Consider the following 17,439-nt stretch of genomic DNA (forward strand, 5'->3'; position numbering starts at 1 on the left):
AACCAAGTGCCCTACCCACTGCACTACCTCTCCAGCCCCTGCAGTTCTGTTAAGATAGTTTCTTATAGACATAGTGCCAACACCACACCCATCATCACAGTCCAGATGGGTTTTACAAGTTTAAATAGTTTATGGAGAGTGTACAGAGTCACGTTGCTGTAAAAGGAATCAGTGCTTGTTTGGGTTCTGGGTCTTTGCAATGACCATTACTATTCCCTTTCTCTTTCCCATCCTTCCCAGACCCCCCCTGCCTCCCCCCCCCTCTCTCTCATACACACTCACACACACACACACACACACACACACGCAATCTGAACTTTTGCTAGGAAATTGAGTCTCTTCTCTACCATATTTCTCCTTTTCAGAAAGATATTTCAGATGCAGTGTTTCTGGCCTTGATCTACTCCTGCTCATTCTGTTCACTTTTCTGGTAATTTTTAAGTTTTTAGATTTCACTGTGACCATCTTAGGTTTATCAGAAAAACCAGACCAGCCCTTTCTTTTGGCGGGGTCTGACTCTCTGGGAAGTAGCTGGAGTTAAGCAGCGCTTTAGTCTTGCGCATAACTCGAATCCAGCCTGCTGGATTCCTGAAGAGATGGGAGGTAACGCCCTGAAAGCCTGGGGTGGATGGTCGGGGCTCCCCTGAGAGCCTTTGGGGAGTGGTGTCTGGTTCCGCTCAGCAGGAGGTGGTCGGTCATTCCCCCGGACTGAGATGACTTCGCTGACTTTAGAACATCTCCAAGCCGAGGTGACACTGGCTGGGTGTCAACAGCCGGGCAGCCACGCCCAGGCGCACAGCGACACCAGGAGCAGCGGGAGGGACGCTGAGGTGGCTGACGTGCCCCCACAGTCCTGCGCGTTCTCCTGCAAACCCAGAGCAGACGTGAGCGGGCGACCTCAGCGGCAGGGAACGGGGGGCTCGGGACTCTGGGGTACATAGGTTCAAATATCCGAGGAAAGAGAAGCTTCCAGGAAGCGAAGGACACACTGGTCCCTTTCTTGGACCTCTACCAAGCAGTGCTCAGGGGGCCCAGGGCCCCACCCTCCCAGGGATTCTTGGCCGAGGTGGCCAGCAGCTCAATACGAGGGCCCAAGGCTGTGGTGCTGGCCCTGCTCAGGTGTGTGCCAGGGCGCCCCTCACGCCCTCAACCCCTGTGCTGTCTTTCTCTGGCCTACAGGGGCACTAGAGGCTGCCCCCCTTCTCCCTCCCCCCTCTCCCAAGTCCGGGAGTCAGTTTGTTGTGTTTTTGTCATACCCGGTGATGCTCAGGGCTTACTCCTGGCTCTGTGTTCCGGGATCACTCCTGGCTATGCTGGGGTTGGGGGCGGGGGTGGGGGTGGGGGGAGGGACTGTATGGGATCAGCCTGATGGGCCCCATGCAAGGCCATCGCCCTCCCTGCTGGACTGTTTCTCTGGCCCCAAGTCTGGGGGTCACTCTTGGTCACGCTCTTAGAATGACTTCAGGGAAGCGGTCAGCGCTGGGGGCATCACTGATGGGTGGAGGCTGGATTCGCCAGGGTTCCAGCTGTGAATCACCAGCTGCGTGCGGAGCAGAGGCCGGCGGGGAGGGGGGCCCAGACGCGTCCCTACCCACCCGCGCGTGCCCAGACACTCAGGGGGTACTCAGGGGGTGCAGGCCCAGCGCGCCCACCTCCGGGTGGAAGGCGTGGCAGGAGTCGGGCCGCCGCCGGGGCTTCCGGGAGCGCAGCCGGTCACACTTCACAGAGGCGTTATGTGCGGACTCGCCGTCAAGGATGCTGCTTTGGGAGAGGACTTTCTGCAAGAGCTATGCCTGCGTGGTGGCACCAGTTGGTGCCCCTGCAAGCCACCAGGGTCAAGAGGCAGCACCTGGGGCCTGGAGGAAGGACTGGAGCCCAAACAGTGCTCAGGGAGCATGAGGAGGGGGTGTGGGTGAAGAGGGGTGAGGAGGGTGTGGGCGGGGAGTGGGACGGGTGGGTGAGGCGGGCTCTGGCCTTCCCTCCCCCTCTCCCCACTCTGACGTCTACACTCCCGCGACCCCCTCGGGCGGAGCAGGAGGATATATCTGACTTCCGTGGCCTCCTGCAGGACCCGGGGGAAGACGCCGCAGTCGCACGCGGCCCCGGCCACCAGGAGGAGGAGGTTGCTGCTCGGGATCTGGTGCATCACGAACGTCCTGCAGCAGAGACAGGGTCACGGCACCTCGCGGGCGGCCCGGGAGGCGGAGCCCGAGCCGGGGCGGCGGGTGCGAGGGCAGAGACCCAGGAGGCAGGGTAGGCGGGGCCCGTGCCGGGCAGCTGAGCCGAAGGAGCACTCCCGCTCTCCCAGTGGGTTGAGGATGTCCAGAGGGAGCGTTCCTGGTTAACGATGGGGGTCGAGGCTGTTTGTGCAGGGACGTTAGCGACCGATCAGTGCAGTTCCAGATCAGGGCGACCCAAAGGGAAGCGGCAGCGCTCCCACGCGGCCACCAGGTGGCGCAGCGCGCCTGCACATGGCCCCAGACAAGGCTGGCGATCAGGGCCGGGAGCTTTATGTAACAGCGAACCCCTCAGGTACAAGCGTGTGACCTTCCTGGCATTAGCTGAGGTCGTCACGATTCCATTTTCCACGTGAGACCATGAGGCTAGAAGGGACGTCGCAGCTGGGTTGTAGCAGAACCTGTTTGGTTCTTTTTTGGGGGGATGGACGGGTGGGATAGAGATGGGAGGGGGGTTTAGGATCCCACGCAGTGCCCAGAGGGGCCAGGGGCCACTCCCAGCGACACTGGCTGACTCAGCTGGGCTGGCCAGTTGGATGCAGACTTGCTCGGCTGGTTCCTTTGCTGCTGCGGGGTGGCAAGGGTTTGTGCTGGGGGGGTGGGACACCCCAGAGCCACCTGCTGCAGTGCTGGGGAGCAGTAGAGTGGGGCCATGGCAGCAGAATTCGAGCCTGGTGGTCCTGGTCACTAAATTCTCTTTCTGGTCCCCAGAGGCGACTTTAATTCAGATCTGCTTGATTTCTGACTGTCAGAAAACCTACAGTGTGTGTTATTCTCACCACAAGAGAACTGACACTAACAATAGCACAGACCTGGGAGGGGGGTTCACTCTCCGGGGGTCAGCCCATGCACAGACATCTAGATTTGCCAGGTGCGTGCCCACCCCCACTCCAGCTGCGCAGATTCCCATGGACAGGGCTGACCTGTTCCTCCCTCCCGGCCTCCAGCCCTGTGGTGGAGGAGAGGAACCACTGTCTGTCCCCAAGGTGGGGACCTGTGATGGGGCGGTCTCGCTGGCACAGAATGTGGCTGCTGGGTCACCTTCCCAGTCCCTGCTCTGCCCACTGTCCCCAGGGGCCCCACTCCCTGGCCTCGGCCTCAGCTTACGTTTCCTTGACTGAGGGAAGTGGGGCCCCAGCACCTTCCGCCCTCAGTGCCCCCGCGCGCCTTACTTCCGGCAAGCGCCACACTCGACGTCCCCGTGGGTCTGCGGCACGGCCGTCTGGTGCACGAACACGGGGTACTCTGTGTCGCAGGGCTGCAGGACCTGCTGCTTCTGCTGCTTGTGGGCTGCAGGGAGCGGGGAGCGGAGACTGAGTGGAGAAAGGGCCTCCACGGGGGCCCTCAAAGCCAGGCCTGTGATGGCTAGGGGTGGGGTCCTGGCCCTGCCTGCCCCTCCCGAGGAAACGCCCCCTGCCCTTGTAGATGGCTCCCATGTCAGAAAGTTCCCAGGCCCGAGGTGACGTGAAGGAGCTGGAGACGGAGCAGTGAGTCCCAGAGCGCCTGATGCTCTGGGGGTCGGGGGGTCCGAGGGGCGTTTGGTGGCCTCCTTGCCCGCCACCCTCAAGGCTTCATTCAGCCTGTACGTCCAGACGTGAGGGCCGAGCAGAGGCCCTGGGAGACGTGAGCCCCTTCACAGCAGATGTGAAGAACCAATGTCCGTCGTCATCTCATTATGCCAAAAATTGGGATAAATTGGTGGGTGAGGTTAAAGAAGAAGAAGAAAAAAAGGAGAATTGGAGGGGGGATGCCACTCAAAACAAATCATCTCGGCAAATTATTCAGATGGTTCTGATGAAGTGAAATGTGTCATGAACAAAAAATCATTTACGGAGTCTGGTGGTACAGTTTTGAGTACCAACTGATCCTATGTAGGTAAAAGAAAAGCAAGTTGAGGGGCTGGAGCGATAGCACAGCGGGACGGCGTTTGTCTTGGTCAACCTGGGTTCGATTCCCAGTATCCCATATGGTCTCCCGAGCACCGCCAGGAGTAATTCCTGAGTGCATGAGCCAGGAGTAACCCCTGTGCATTCCCGGGTGTGACCCCCCCCCCAAAAAAAAAGAAAAAAAAAGACAAGTTGAAATTAATCTTCCTGATGATATAGAATGAAAAAAAGTACTAAATAAATTAATTATACACACATATATACATATATATGTATATATGTATACATATGTATATATATATATATATATAGAGAGAGAGAGAGAGAGAGAGAGAGAGAGAGAGAGAGACCCTGAAGGGTGTCACGGCTCTTCGTGGTGCGCAGGGGTCATCTCCCCGGGGTAGCTGGTGTACCCTGCCTGGGAGGGCAGAGCTGGGAGCCGAGCCAGGCCACAGCGGGGGACGTGGCCCTGCGTGGGTGTCTTTGGGTTGTTCCCACAGGAAGGCACAGGACAGAGTGCAGGGGGCAGGCCACGACAAGCAGGGGGCCAGGGGGCCCGGATCAGCAGGCTGAGGGTCAGGTGACGCCTGGGGGGGGCAGTCCCGCTGTCTGACCGCCGCGTCCTGCATACCCGGGCCGGGCCCCTCCCCTCAGGACTCCCCTGAGCGAGGCGGGGCCGTGGCCCCCCCTTCGAGAGCCCTGGGGGGCCCGGGTCACGCAGGGCGGCTGCGGGTCTTCTGGATGACTGACTCGGCCGGAGGGTGGCCTTTTCACAGGCCACAGGTCCCCCGTGAGAGGAAGAGCCACAGGGCCGGTCTATCCCCCTCAGAGGCCCATGGAGGCCGTGGGGGCGGCGGGCTCTGGAGGCTGGCAGGCGCCTCTTCCCTTCCAGACCCAGGGCTGGCCTGTCCACTCGCCCCTGAGCCCCTGGTGAGGATGTCACCGCGCTGATGGCAGTCACGAGGCAGGCCGGGCCTGGCGTGTGGCTTCCCAAAGTCGGGTCGTGGCCAGAAGCACTGGCCGGGAGCACTGTGCCCGAGGACAGAGGTGACAGCCAGCTGGGCAGGGAGGGGGAGGGGGCTGCAAACAGGCCCACGGGGAGGCTGCCCTCGGCTGTGGGAGACGGACCTGCTGACAGGGGGACCAAGTGGGGAGCGGTACAGCCCCCTGCTCCGGGCGAGGCAAGGAGGGGCTGGGACACGGGGACTCTGCGCCCCTGGTTCCTGTCACACACCCCAGGGCCTGTGGACTCCCCGGAGCAGTCCTTCGAGGGCTGATGGGGGCGATTCCAAAAGGAGCCAGAAGCAGGCGGGAGTCGCCCCTGGGGGTGCAGGCAGCGGGGAGAGCACTGTGGGTTATTCCTGGCGGTGTGCGGGGGGCCATATGGGATGCCAGGGATTGAACCCGGGTCAGCTGCATCCAAGGCAAGTACCTTTTCCACTATGGCTTCCGCCCCTGACTGGGGCCACCTTGGACAAAGGCTCAGTGAGTAGCCAGCCACCTGACAGTGCTCAGGAGAGGGGAACGGGCTGCCAGCCTGAGCAGCTCCCTGCTCGGGCCCCTGGAAATGGATCTTTTGTTTCTTGTTTTTTTTTTTTTTTTTTTGCTTTTTGGGTCACACCTAATGATGCACAGGGGTTACTCCTGGCTCTGCACTCAGGAATTACTCCTGGCGGTGCTTGGGAGACTATATGGAATGCTGGGAATCGAACCCGGGTTAGCCGTGTACAAGGCAAATGCCCTCCCTGCTGTGCTATTGCTCCAGCCCCTGAAAATGGATTTTTATCTGGAAGCCAAACCCTGAGCCAAGCTGGGTGGGTGGTGCAGCCCAGGTGGTGGAGAAGTTTCCAGAACCTTCATGAAGCGGGACAGGGAGGCTGAGCAGGGCAGAAGTTGGGGGCCCTGTAGGTGTGTGGCCACCACTGCAGAAGAGATAGTTTTCCCTCCGAGGCCTCGGTCTCTGGGGGGGGCCTGATCTCAGGGACACGAGGATGCCTTCCCGGATGCCAGCTTCATGGTATGACCAGCTGGAACCGAGCAGGGTAGAACCCTGAGCCGGGGCACCTCTGTCCCCTGCTCCAAGGGTGACCAAATGGCCGCTGCTCACCCGCATCCAACCGTCACTGGCCACGTCACCAGAACGTTCTTCCAGGTGATGGCCACATAGGTCGGGCTGGACACCTGTGGCCTGGGCTCTGGGCTCCCCACAGCCCCCCGGAAATGCTGCTTTTACCTGGGAGGGGTCTGTGAGTTGGGGAGGGGTGGTCCCCGGAGGGAACACTTTGCACACCTGGGACGGGAGGACTGGACAGGCCCTCGGAACTCTGGGACGCCCCAGCCGCGGGGCTGACGCTACTTACAGTGATGGAAGACAGCTTTGCCTGCCCAGGACACGGGGATGGGTGATGTCACGGCGGCATGTCACGGGACAGTGATGTTCACGAGGTGGAGCGGTCACACGGGAGGTAGGTGACTCGGGGAGCATGGGTGGCCGGAGATGTGATGGGACACACAGGGGTGCGGGGAGGAAGGAGCGAGAGCACGGTGATGAGAAACAGGAGAGCAGATGAGGTCAGCGCAGTGACCGCCCCAGAGCTGCCCAGCCCCTGTGTCCCCCCCGCCTCCCCCCGGTGACAGATACTCACCCTCAGCCCCGCAGTCCACGTTCCACAAGCCCCAGACACCGCCGTCCAGCACGGACCTGCAGGACACGGCCTGACTCGCCCGCAGGCCCCCAGCCTCTTGCCCCGGGCTCCCCCTGCCCACGAGTCGGGAGAGGGAAGGGACCCCCACGCGCGTCCACAGGGGCGGCCCTGCTCCCCGCTCCCAGCCCCACTCACGGCAGAAGCTCAGTCAGCAGCCACCTGGCGGCGCTCAGGAGGGCGGAGAGTGGCTGGGGACAGGGACAGGCTGTGAGCCTGAGACCACAATCCCCGGGGACTCTAGAGCTGCCCCTCAGTGCCCCCACTGCCCTCGCAACGTTTTTTATTCTTTTTGGGTCACACCCGGCCATGCACAGCGGTTCCTCCTGGCTCTGCACTCAGGAATCACTCCTGGCGGTGCTCAGGGGACTCTATAGGATGCTGGGAATAGAACCTGGGTTGACGGTTGACGGTGTGCGAGGCAAACGCCCTATCCGCTGTGCTATTGCTCCAGCGCCCTGCCCTGGCATCTTGATCCAGTGATCCAGGCACCCTCGGAAGGAAGGTCCAGTGCTCTTAAAGCGACAGGCATGTGGCTGCATTCGGGGACCCGCAGTAGCAATGGCGGGGGCGGGGGGAAGTAACGGGCTCCTTTCTTTGCTGGATTATTTTACGAGCTGCGCAAACAACTCCCCTGGAGCCCCAGAGGGGGGACACTGGCTGAGGCAGGAGGGGGATGCAGGGCAAATGGGGGAGATGTGGCAGATGTGGGGTTCATCTCGGGGTTGAAATGAGGAGGGGTCTGCCTGGGGCTGGGCAGGGGAAGTAGGGAGCACTCACGCTGAGCAGCGGCCGGGCGGCGCTGGGGTGCTGGCTCCAGGCCTCACACATGGCTTGGTAATCGTACATGATCACCCTGCAGTCGGGAGAGGAGGAGTGCGTCCGGTCCCTCCCCCACACGCCCCTTCCCAGGGCAGTTTGTGGGAGGCAGGGTGAGAGGACGGCAATGGAGCCCGAGAGAGACCGGAGCTGAGGCGCATCCCTGACTCGGGGCCCGCTGGGGTCTGGCGCCGCAGGATCCCCTGAGCCCCGCTTGGAAGGTCCCTGCCCCCCTGCAATAGGGAGCCGGCACAGCCTGTCCCTCTGAAGAAAACAGCAAACAGAGTCAGATGACCTCGCGCCTCTCGCACCTCCTGTCCAATCCGATTTTGAAGCTTTGGGCCTTGCTGTGTGTGTCACTGTGACACTGTCACTGTCACTGTCTTCCCGTTGTTCATCGATTTGCTAGGGCACCAGTAATGTCTCCACTGTGAGGCTTGTTGTTACTGTTTTTGGCATATTGAATACACCACGGTAGCTTGCCGGGCTCTGCCGTGTGGACGGGATACTCTCAGTAGCTTGCCGGGCTCTCCGAGAGGGACGGAGGAATCCAGCCCGGGTTGGCTGCCTGCAAGGCAAACGCCCTTCCCGCTGTGCTATTGCTCCAGCCATCACTATTTATTTTATTAATTTATTTTGGGGCTTTGGACCCCCAGACGGCGGTCCTCAGGGCTTGGTTCTGCACCCAGGACCCGGTGGGCCTCAGGATGCCAGGCATCGAGCCTATGGCAGTTGTATGCAAGGCCAAAGCCCTGCCCACTGTGCTATCTTGCTCAGAGGTACGCCTGGCTCTTCACCCAGGAATCACCTCCGATGGTACCTGAGGGACCACACGGGACGCTGCGAATCGGACTGGGCCTGCGGCACGCAAGGCAAGTGCCTGCCTGCTGCAGCATGTGTGGCACTGCTCTGCGTGTGGTTCACAATTTTGTGTAATTAGCTCATGACTGTGTCAGTTTCCCAGCTGTGGTCTGTGTATGCGGCAGAATGATCCCAGTGAATCTCCTCACCGTCCACCTTACTGTTTTTTGTGAGGAGTCTTCAGACTTATTCTTCTAAGCAATTTCCAGATATGCTGGAGCGTGTTAACTATCGGCATCTTGCTGAACGTCACATCTTTATTTTCTTTTTTTGCTTTTTGGGTCATGCACAGGGGTACCTCCTGGCTCTGCACTCAGGAATTACTCCTGGCAGTGCTCGGGGTGGGGGGGGGGGGACCATGTGGGATGCTGGGAATCGAACCTGGGTTGGCTGCGTGCAAGGCAAATGCCCTCCCCACTGTGCTATCGCTCCAGCTCTGAATGTCACATCTTTAGGACTTACTTCATTTATTTTACTTTTCTTGTTTTGCTTTTGGGTCACACCCAGTAGTACGTGGGTGTTATTCCGGGCTCTGTGCTCAGGGCTCATCCCTGGCTGTGCTTAGGGGACCGTAGGGGATGCTGGGGATCAAATCTGGGTCAGCTGTGCGCAGGACAAGTGCCCTACCTGCTGTACTATCTCTCTGGCCTCAGGACTCGCGTATTTTATATCTGAAAATTTCTATCTTTTGGCTCTCTGCATCCATTTTGCCCACCATTCCCTCCTCAAAACACCCTCATAATGGAATGTTTTTTGGGGGCCTCCCAAGCCATGCCAGGAAGCCCAGAGTGTTACTCAGCGATTCTTGTCCCACTGGCCAGATGGTTTCATGCTCGGGTTTGGTGATACTTCTGCCGTGGGCAGCCTCTGGGACCACCCTTGCAGTGCTCGGCCGGGCTTCTGCAGTGAACTCAGAATCTTGAACACAAAGAAGAGACCCCCGGCCCTTCATGTGCCCCGCCCGCCCCCTCCTGTGGAGTTTTGTGATCAGGATCCCAAATCTGTCCAGACCATTTAGTGTCACTTTCTGCCTTCCGGTATCTGTTCGGACTGGAGAGAGGCATGGCCCACTTACCGGCTGAACGCCCCCGTGCCGAGCAGCTGGGTCATGAGCGCACCGTCCACCTCCCCCAGAAACCTTCCCATCTGCGAGGACAGAGAGAGAGGGAGACAGAGAGAGAGAGAGAGAGAGAGAGAGAGAGAAACAGAGAGAGAGAAACAGAGAGAGACAGAAACAGAGAGAGAAGCAGAGGGAGAGAAACAGAGAGAGAAGCAGAGAGAGAGAAACAGAGAGAGACAGAGAGAGAAACAGAGAGATAGAGAGGAGAGAGAGAGATTCCCGCCTTAGCCCAGGCTTATTCTGAGCCCAGGTACAAGATCCCCTTCAGTATCATCAGAGTCAGATAATCAATTCTCCACACCCCTCTCCTTCCCCTTACCATGGCCCTGCCGTCTCCTTGCTCCTTCTGTGTTTTCTTCTCTGAAGCTGGAGTCCATTTTTGACTATGAAATCAGTCCCAGGCAGAGTCAGATTTCTTTCCCAGGCACAGAATTCCTAATTCCTCCAACAGCTGCACTAAGCAGCTTGCAGGCAGCTTTGGGGAACTTGTTGGTTTGGATCCGGAGTGTCTGCCTGTCCGTGTGTGTGTATGTGTGTGTGTGTGTGTGTGTGTGTGTGTGTGTGTGTGTGTGTGTGTGTGCAGATGTGTGCTGGTGCCGGGCTAGTGTCTGGTTCTAGGAACCCCGTGGCTACGGGGGTTGGCGGACCCTGAGCTCCCCCTGATGAGGCAGGTAGACAGGGAAAGGGCCTTGGCAGTGAGACTCAGTGAACAAAACTCTAGGAGGAAAGTTCTAAGGCTCATCCACCCTGTGGATCCAGATAAGACCTTGAGCAGCAACGGGCCCTGGGGACATTGGACCCTTCCCCATGAAGGAAATTCCTCGAATACCCTCGGACCTCTCCCTTAACCTGATTCACTTTAGTGATTCAGCCCAAAGAAGACCATCACCACTCCCACCTCCCTGGAAACCTCCTTAGCAACGGGCTTTTACCTGGGAAGAAGCCGCACAAGGGGGCAGGTTGGAGAAACCCTATAAAGGCCACTTTGAACACAAGAAGGGCGCGCAGATACTGCCGAGCCCACGTGCTGCTTGCGCCCACGTGGCCGAGCACATGCCTGAACACACGTGTCACCAGCATCTCCCCTCTTGGGATGTGGACTTTCATGCTTTCGTGTCTAATGCTGGGATGTGTGTAGGGGCTTTCTCCGCCCTTGGAGAAGCCCGGGTCCTCCCTTGAGCAATTACTCTCTCTCTCTCTCTCTCTCTCTCTCTCTCTCTCTCTCTCTCACCCCCCCCCCCATTGTGACTTTTACTGTTTTTGTTGTTACTGTTTTTGGCATATCGAGTACACCACGGGTAGCTTGCCAGGCTCCGCCATGCTGGCGGGATACTCTCGGTATCTTGCCAGGCTCTCCGAAAGGGACGGAGGAATCGAATCCGGGTCGGCCGCATGCAAGGCAAATGTCCTACCACTGTGCTATCGCTCCAGCCCTGTGATCAGAAAGAGCTGTGGAAAGCTGAGTGCTGGAGATGATGGGATGTCCAGGTGGTCTGAGCTCAGGCTGGCCCCTCTGCTCTGCGGGGGTCACAGGGGCTCCGTGGAGGAGCTGGGGACACCTGGGGCCAACAGCAGGAAGGACAGTGAGGGGCAGCTGATGCTGCCCATTCTTCAAGGGGTTATCTGGGGTCCCCGGAGTCCTCCCCGGGGCAGCCCTTTGTAGTTCCCAGAGTGAGTGAGGAACAGGGTGTGTTGGTGTCCCCCACCCTGTGCCCGGGGAGAGAGCAGCAGGATGGACACCGGCTGCTTCTGGGCTGGCCAGTGCCCACAGGCCTCGCTCTAGGCTTCTTCATCCTTAGCCCTGTGGCTCAGACTCTTGGTTCCGGGGCAGAAATCCCCGAGAGTAAGACAGAAGCATCGTGCGGGCACTGGGGGAGATGGACCTTCCTCTGAACGTAAACAATGTGATTTTTCAGGTTAGGTCGGTGACAGGAAAGATCCGCGCCCCACCCACTGGCCCCTCTTCTTTCCTAGGGAGGACGTGTGCTCAGGGCAGACCCTGCATTTCCCAGACTCCCTGCAGCTGGGACTGGCCAGTGAACTTCGAGCAGTTGGCCAGTTGGTGGGACGCCAGGGAGCCGATTTAAAGGGAGATCACTTTGGGGGGTGTTGCCTCATTCCTGTCTGCTCCCCCTGCCGCCCCTGCTTCTCCCCTGGAGAGTGGATAAGAAGGCAGGCGCCTCTGCAATCTGCCGTGACCTTGGGGATGGGCTCATTAGTGCTCAGATCACGCCAAGCCTTCAACCATTCATTTAATTTTACTTCAACCATTCGTTTAATTTTACTTTTTTTTTTGTGGAGGGGGCATGGGGAGTACCCTGTAGTGCTCAGGGATTAACTCCTGGCTCTGAGCTCAGGGAGCACTTCTGGTGGAACTCAGGGGACCATATGGAATGCCAGGTATCCAACCTGGATTGGCTGTGTGCAAGGCAAATGCCCTGCCTGCTGTACTCTCTCCCTCTCTCCCTCCCTGTCTCCCTCCCTCTCTCTCTCTCTCTCTCTCTCTCTCTCTCTCTCTCTCTCTCTCTCTTTCTCTCTCTCTCTCTCTCCCTCTCTCTCTCTCCATCCCCCTTGACGCATGTTTTATGTGCAGGAATAACCCTTTAGTTATCGAGGCAGGTGTCTGCTCCTGACTGCAGGACACAACTCCTAGCTGGCAGTTTCAGCTGAATGCTGTCAGGGTGAGCTAAGTGGATTGACCAAGTTCCTGAGCCCGCAAACCCAGTGCCCAAACACAAGGAGGCAGGGGGAGGGGCAGAGGGACTTGGAAGCAGGGACGCGGCCCGAGCAGGCGCCCCTGAGGCTCGGGAAGGGCAGGAAGGGCTGCACTGGGCTGTGGTCTCTGGCAGGGGAGCAGAGCGGGAAGGTGGGTGCTGTGCCCTCTGACCTTCAAGTCGTCAGGGAAGGATGCTACAGAGGGACCTTGACTTTCTAGCTTCCCTGCCCTGCCATAGCCCCTCCACAGACCCCCTTTTTTTTTGCTTTTTGGGTCACACCCGGTGATGCTCAGGGGTTACTCCTGGCTCATGCTCTCAAGAATTACTCCTCCAGTGCTCAGGGGGCCATATGGGATGCTGGGAATCAAACCCGGGTCGGCCGCGTGCAAGGCAAACGGCCTCCCCGCTGTGCTATCGTTCCAGCCCCCCCCGTATTTTTAGATTTTGGGCCACACCAGGCTTATTCCTGGCTCTGTGCTTAGCGATCACTCCAGGGGACCATATGGGGTGCTGGGGATTGAACCTGGGTCAGCCTTGTGCAAGGCAAACACCCTCCCTCCTGTCCTATCATCCACTGCCCACAGCCCCCTTTTATTTATTTAATTTTTTTTTAATTAGTGAATCACCGTGAGGTATTGTTACATACTTAGAAACGTTCATGTCTGCGTATCAGTCATACAGTGATTGGTTACCCACCCCTCCACCAGTGCCCATTCTCCACCAGCAATGATCCCGGCATCCCTCCCACCACCCCCACCCCGCCTCTGTGGCAGGGCATTCCTTTTCGTTCTCTCTCTCCTCTTGGGTATTGAGGCTTGCAATAGAGGTATTGAGTGGCCATCGTGTTCAGTCCATAGTCTATTTTTGGCAGCTCCCAACCTGAGCGGGTCCTCCCAGCACCCTTTACTTGGTGATCCCTTCTCTGTCTGAGCTGCCTTTTCCTCCAGCATGTGAGGCCGGCTTCCAAGCCGTAGGTCAAACCTCCTGGTCCTTATCTCTACACAGCCCTCTTTTAAAGCCCATTTTTGAAGCGTGTGTGTGTGTGTGTGTGTGTGTGTGTGTGTGTGTGTGTGTGTGTATTGGGTATCCAGAGGCAAATGCCAGGCCCCCGAGTCCTTAAATCCAGGGTCCCAGAGCTACTGTGAAGGCCATAGAGCTGACAGGCCCCGCCCGTGCTGCTTTGGACCCCCGGCCCGGGGCTCTCAGCCTGTCACTGGCAGGGCCTGCTGACAGGAATGAGCCCTGGGCTGAAAGTGAGGCCCAGGGAGCCCAAAGTTTCCTTAGAGGGCCCCAGAGGCCCCGCCCTGGGACGGGCTGCAGGCGCTGGGCCCCTCTGGCTCTGCCATCAGCTTCTCTGGATGGCTCTGGGCAGGAATACCGAGCCGGGTAGGCCAGTAACTCCAGACAACAGTGCTCACTTGAGAGACCAGACAGCAGCATTTGAGCGCTAGGAACGTCAGAGTCACAGTGAGCTTGTTTGGGCGCAGTCAGAGGCCCCTGAGCCCCCAGAGTTTCTGATTCCTCAGCTGGGGTGGAGGCTGGGAGCGGGCAGTTCTCTCGGACTCTTAGAGCCTCAGGGCCTCCCGTCTGGCACCAAGGCGGGGGAGAAGGGAGGAAGGAGGAGGGAGGAGGGAGGCATGCAGGAAGGTGGGTGTCGGGTAGTCTGGAACCTAACCTTGTATCTGGTTGGAGGAGTGGACAGGTTTGGGTGGTGGTGGTAGTGGTGGTGGTTGTGTGTGTGTGTGTGTGTGTGTGTGTGTGTGTGTGTGTGTGTGTGTATGAATCTGAGGTGTTTCTTAATGGTTCCAGTTTCTTGCCAGTCAGCCCTTTTCTTCCACCCTTCTCCGTTTTTTGCTTTTTTTTTTTTTGCGGGGGGCCACACCCGGTGATGCCCAGGGGTTACTCCTGGCTCTGCACTCAGGAATTACTCCTGGCGGTGCTCGGGGGACCATACTGGATGCTGGGAATTGAACCTGGGTCGGCTGCGTGCAAGGCAAATGCCCTACCCGCTGTGCTGTCGCTGCAGCCCCTCCACCCATCTCCTTGAATGTCGACTCGACCTGAAACTTGCTTTGAGCGAACAGACGAGAAGGTGGTAGATGTCCCCCCTGAGGTGGATCCAACAAGACTGTGAGTCCACCTTGTTCTTATTGTCTCTGGCTCTGTAGGCTGAGGAGCTGCCGCATTGTGAGTGTCACTGGGGGAGAGGGGTGTCTCTGTGACCTCCTAAGTGACCGGGAGCTCTCCCCACCCTGGCCAATCTTGCCTGCAGCCCTGGCTCACTCTTGCCCGAATCCTCCAGGTCAGCCACCTCCACCTCCAGGTTGCTGACCCATGGAGGCTATGAGGGGTAAAGTTTTGTGATTTTAAATTGTTGTATTTGGGGGCGATTTGTTACAAAGCAATACTAGCTGCTACAGAGTTGTTGAATACATGAGGTCTTTTGTTTGTATGCTTGGTCTTTGCTTTGGTACCACACCCAGCAGTTGTTCAGGGCTTAACTCCTGGCTCTGCACTTAGGGATCACTCCTGGGGGGCTCAGCGGACCATACGGGTGCTGAGGAATTGAATCCTGGTCGATCGTATGCAAAGCCAGGGCCCTACCCACTGTACTATCACTCCACCCCAATGAGGTTTTTAGAAGCAGAAATGCATAGTCCCACAGTTGCATGAGAAACTTTGGAAACAATTTTTAAAAATTTTTTTTTGCTTTTTTGCTTTTTGGGTCATACCCGGCGATGCTCAGGGGTTACTCCCGGCTCTGCACTCAGGAATTACTCCTGATGGTGCTCAGGGGACCATATGGGATGCTGGGGATTGAATCCAGTTCGGCCACGTGCAAGGCAAACGCCCTGCCCACTGTGCTATGGCTCTGGCCCTTGGAAACAATTTCTACCACGGTCTTTGACTCATCTTCCAAACCAGAGCCTGCATAGGATGCTGGAGAATTGAACCCAGATCAACCAGGTGCAAGCATGTAGATTTTCCACCATGGAACTGACAATGTGGCCTTTTTTAAATGATGGAATAATATTCCACTGTGTATGATTACCACACTTATCTTGCATGCACTGATTTTTTTTAGTGTGGTAATCATACACAGTGGAATATTATTCCATCATTTAAAAGCAGTGGGCATTTAGGTTATTTCCTTAACTAATACATTTTGGCTTTTGTATATAAGGCTGCAGTGAACATGCAGCTATTTTTCTGAGTTAGTGCTTTCATTTTCCTCAGATAAGTACCCAGAAGTGGATCACACGGTAGTTCTATTTTTATTTATTTTTTTTGAGGAACCTCCATACTGTTTCCATAGCGGCTGCACCAATTTACATTCCTTCCAACGGTGCACAAGAGGCTTTTCTCCACAGCCTCATCAACACTTGTTATTTCTTGTCTTTTGGATAATATTTATCCTGCAGACGTGAGGCAGGAGCTCGTTGTGGCCTTGATTTGCATTTCCCTGACGGTGAATGAGGCTGAGCAGCTTTTCATATACTTGTTGGCCATCTGTCTGTCTTCTCTGGGAAAATGTCTGCTCAGGTCTTCTGCCCAGTTCTTTATGGGATGACTTTTAAAACTACATACAGTGACAAAAGAGGTGGTGTTGGGGACTGAGGATGGGCCGGGGAGTTGGAGAGTTACTGTTTACGAGGCATAAAGGTTCCTCTTTTACCAGAAGAAAAGAGTTATGGGGAGGTATAGAAAGGCCGGCCATAGAGTGAGGGTGCACTCAATGCCGCTGAGCTGTAGAAGGATGGTTAAATGGCACGACATACCATAGAAGAATGGTTAAATGGGGTGGCACATTTTATGGTTTATTTTTTTCTTTTTGGGTCACACCCAGCAATACTCAAGGGTTACTCCTGGCTCCAGAAATTACTCCTGGCAGTGCTAAGGGGACCATATGAGATGCTGGGAATCAAACCCAGGTCAGCTGCATGCAAGGTAAATGCCCTCCCCGTTGTGCTATCGCTCCAGCCCCTGTTTTGTTTCTTTTGGCATAAAAAAGTACTCTTAGAAAAGCCCATAGAGTTCCCTGTCACTTTCTACCACGTAAAAGGGCACAGTCAAATCTGACCTTCTGGGAACCGGAAATGGGTCTTGACTCGAGTCTGCGGGCACACTGATGTGGAACTCCCGGCCTCGCCCCCTCTACCCCCCACAAACAGCATAACGTAACAGGCGAGTGCCCCCAGGTCCAGAAGCTAAGCAAGCAAACTCTTTCTATATCACAGGTCTCTGAGAGCTGCTGCCGGGGGTGGCTGGTGTGTGTGTGGTGACAAGGTTGGCGTGTGTCAGTGGTGAGACTGGAGCAGGACGAGGAGCCCGTGACATAGACTAGGAAGCTTGCATGTATGTGTGCTGGGCGGGGGACTTCTCTGCTGAGGTGAGCTCAGCCCTGGCCCTGCCCTTGTCTTCCCAAGTGGTCCTGCTTCTTGCCAGTTTGTCCTGGCTGCCGCCCGAGCAGGGTCCGTAAGCCCCGAGACCCCCGCCCTGGCCCTCTGCCCGTTTATGCCAGCCCAGCTGTGAAGAATGTTTCCTCACACTGTTGAAACAGAGACCAGAAGATGGCTGATCCTTCACAGTGCGGCAAAATGGTCTGGAATTCAAATCCCAGCATCCGTAAGGAAGCCAGGCTGGCACGGAGCCAGGCCGTCTCGGGCAGTGGACTTGTGACGGAGGCCTGGACTCCCTCTGCTGTGCCCCTGCTGGGGGCGGGCGGGGCCTGGCCGTCTCTCCTGGGTCCGGTCTCCCCCATGTCCAGCTCTCTCTAAGTGCCCCAGCACCACAGGACACCCGGCGGGTCCCTGGCCAGCCTCACATCCCGGGTGGGCAAAGGTCAGCGCCTGAGTGGCTCAGGGCCGCAGGGGCGGCAAGTCCGCTCCTCCAGGCCCAGTTCCGACTCCAGGCCCGTGAGTGCTGGGACACCCCGACCTGGTTTCCCATCCCGGCATGGCAGAGCCGCCCAGAGGACCCCGGAGGGACGAGGAGGCGAGGCAAAGGCCCTGGGGCCCCACGAAGGGCAGATGCTCCGTGTCCTGCAGAGGACGTGCTGATGGGCACCAGGGAACACTCACATGCTCAGGTGTCCAC

General features: G+C 57.6%; 1 protein-coding gene across 1 annotated transcript in view; it reads right to left on the reverse strand.

Annotated features, from left to right (window-relative positions):
* Positions 1 to 595: 595 nt before the first annotated feature.
* CACNA2D4 (calcium voltage-gated channel auxiliary subunit alpha2delta 4) overlaps positions 596 to 17,439 on the reverse strand; it is a 111,252-nt gene continuing 94,408 nt past the window's right edge. Inside the window, 9 exon segments of the mRNA XM_055141561.1 lie at positions 596 to 865; positions 1,653 to 1,735; positions 2,044 to 2,156; positions 3,410 to 3,527; positions 6,484 to 6,504; positions 6,769 to 6,824; positions 6,964 to 7,016; positions 7,606 to 7,681; positions 9,581 to 9,651. Coding sequence (XP_054997536.1) covers positions 767 to 865; positions 1,653 to 1,735; positions 2,044 to 2,156; positions 3,410 to 3,527; positions 6,484 to 6,504; positions 6,769 to 6,824; positions 6,964 to 7,016; positions 7,606 to 7,681; positions 9,581 to 9,651 — 690 coding nt within the window. The 3' untranslated portion in view covers positions 596 to 766.

This window comes from Sorex araneus, chromosome 6 (assembly GCF_027595985.1).
Source record: "Sorex araneus isolate mSorAra2 chromosome 6, mSorAra2.pri, whole genome shotgun sequence".
Classification (NCBI taxonomy): domain Eukaryota; kingdom Metazoa; phylum Chordata; class Mammalia; order Eulipotyphla; family Soricidae; genus Sorex; species Sorex araneus.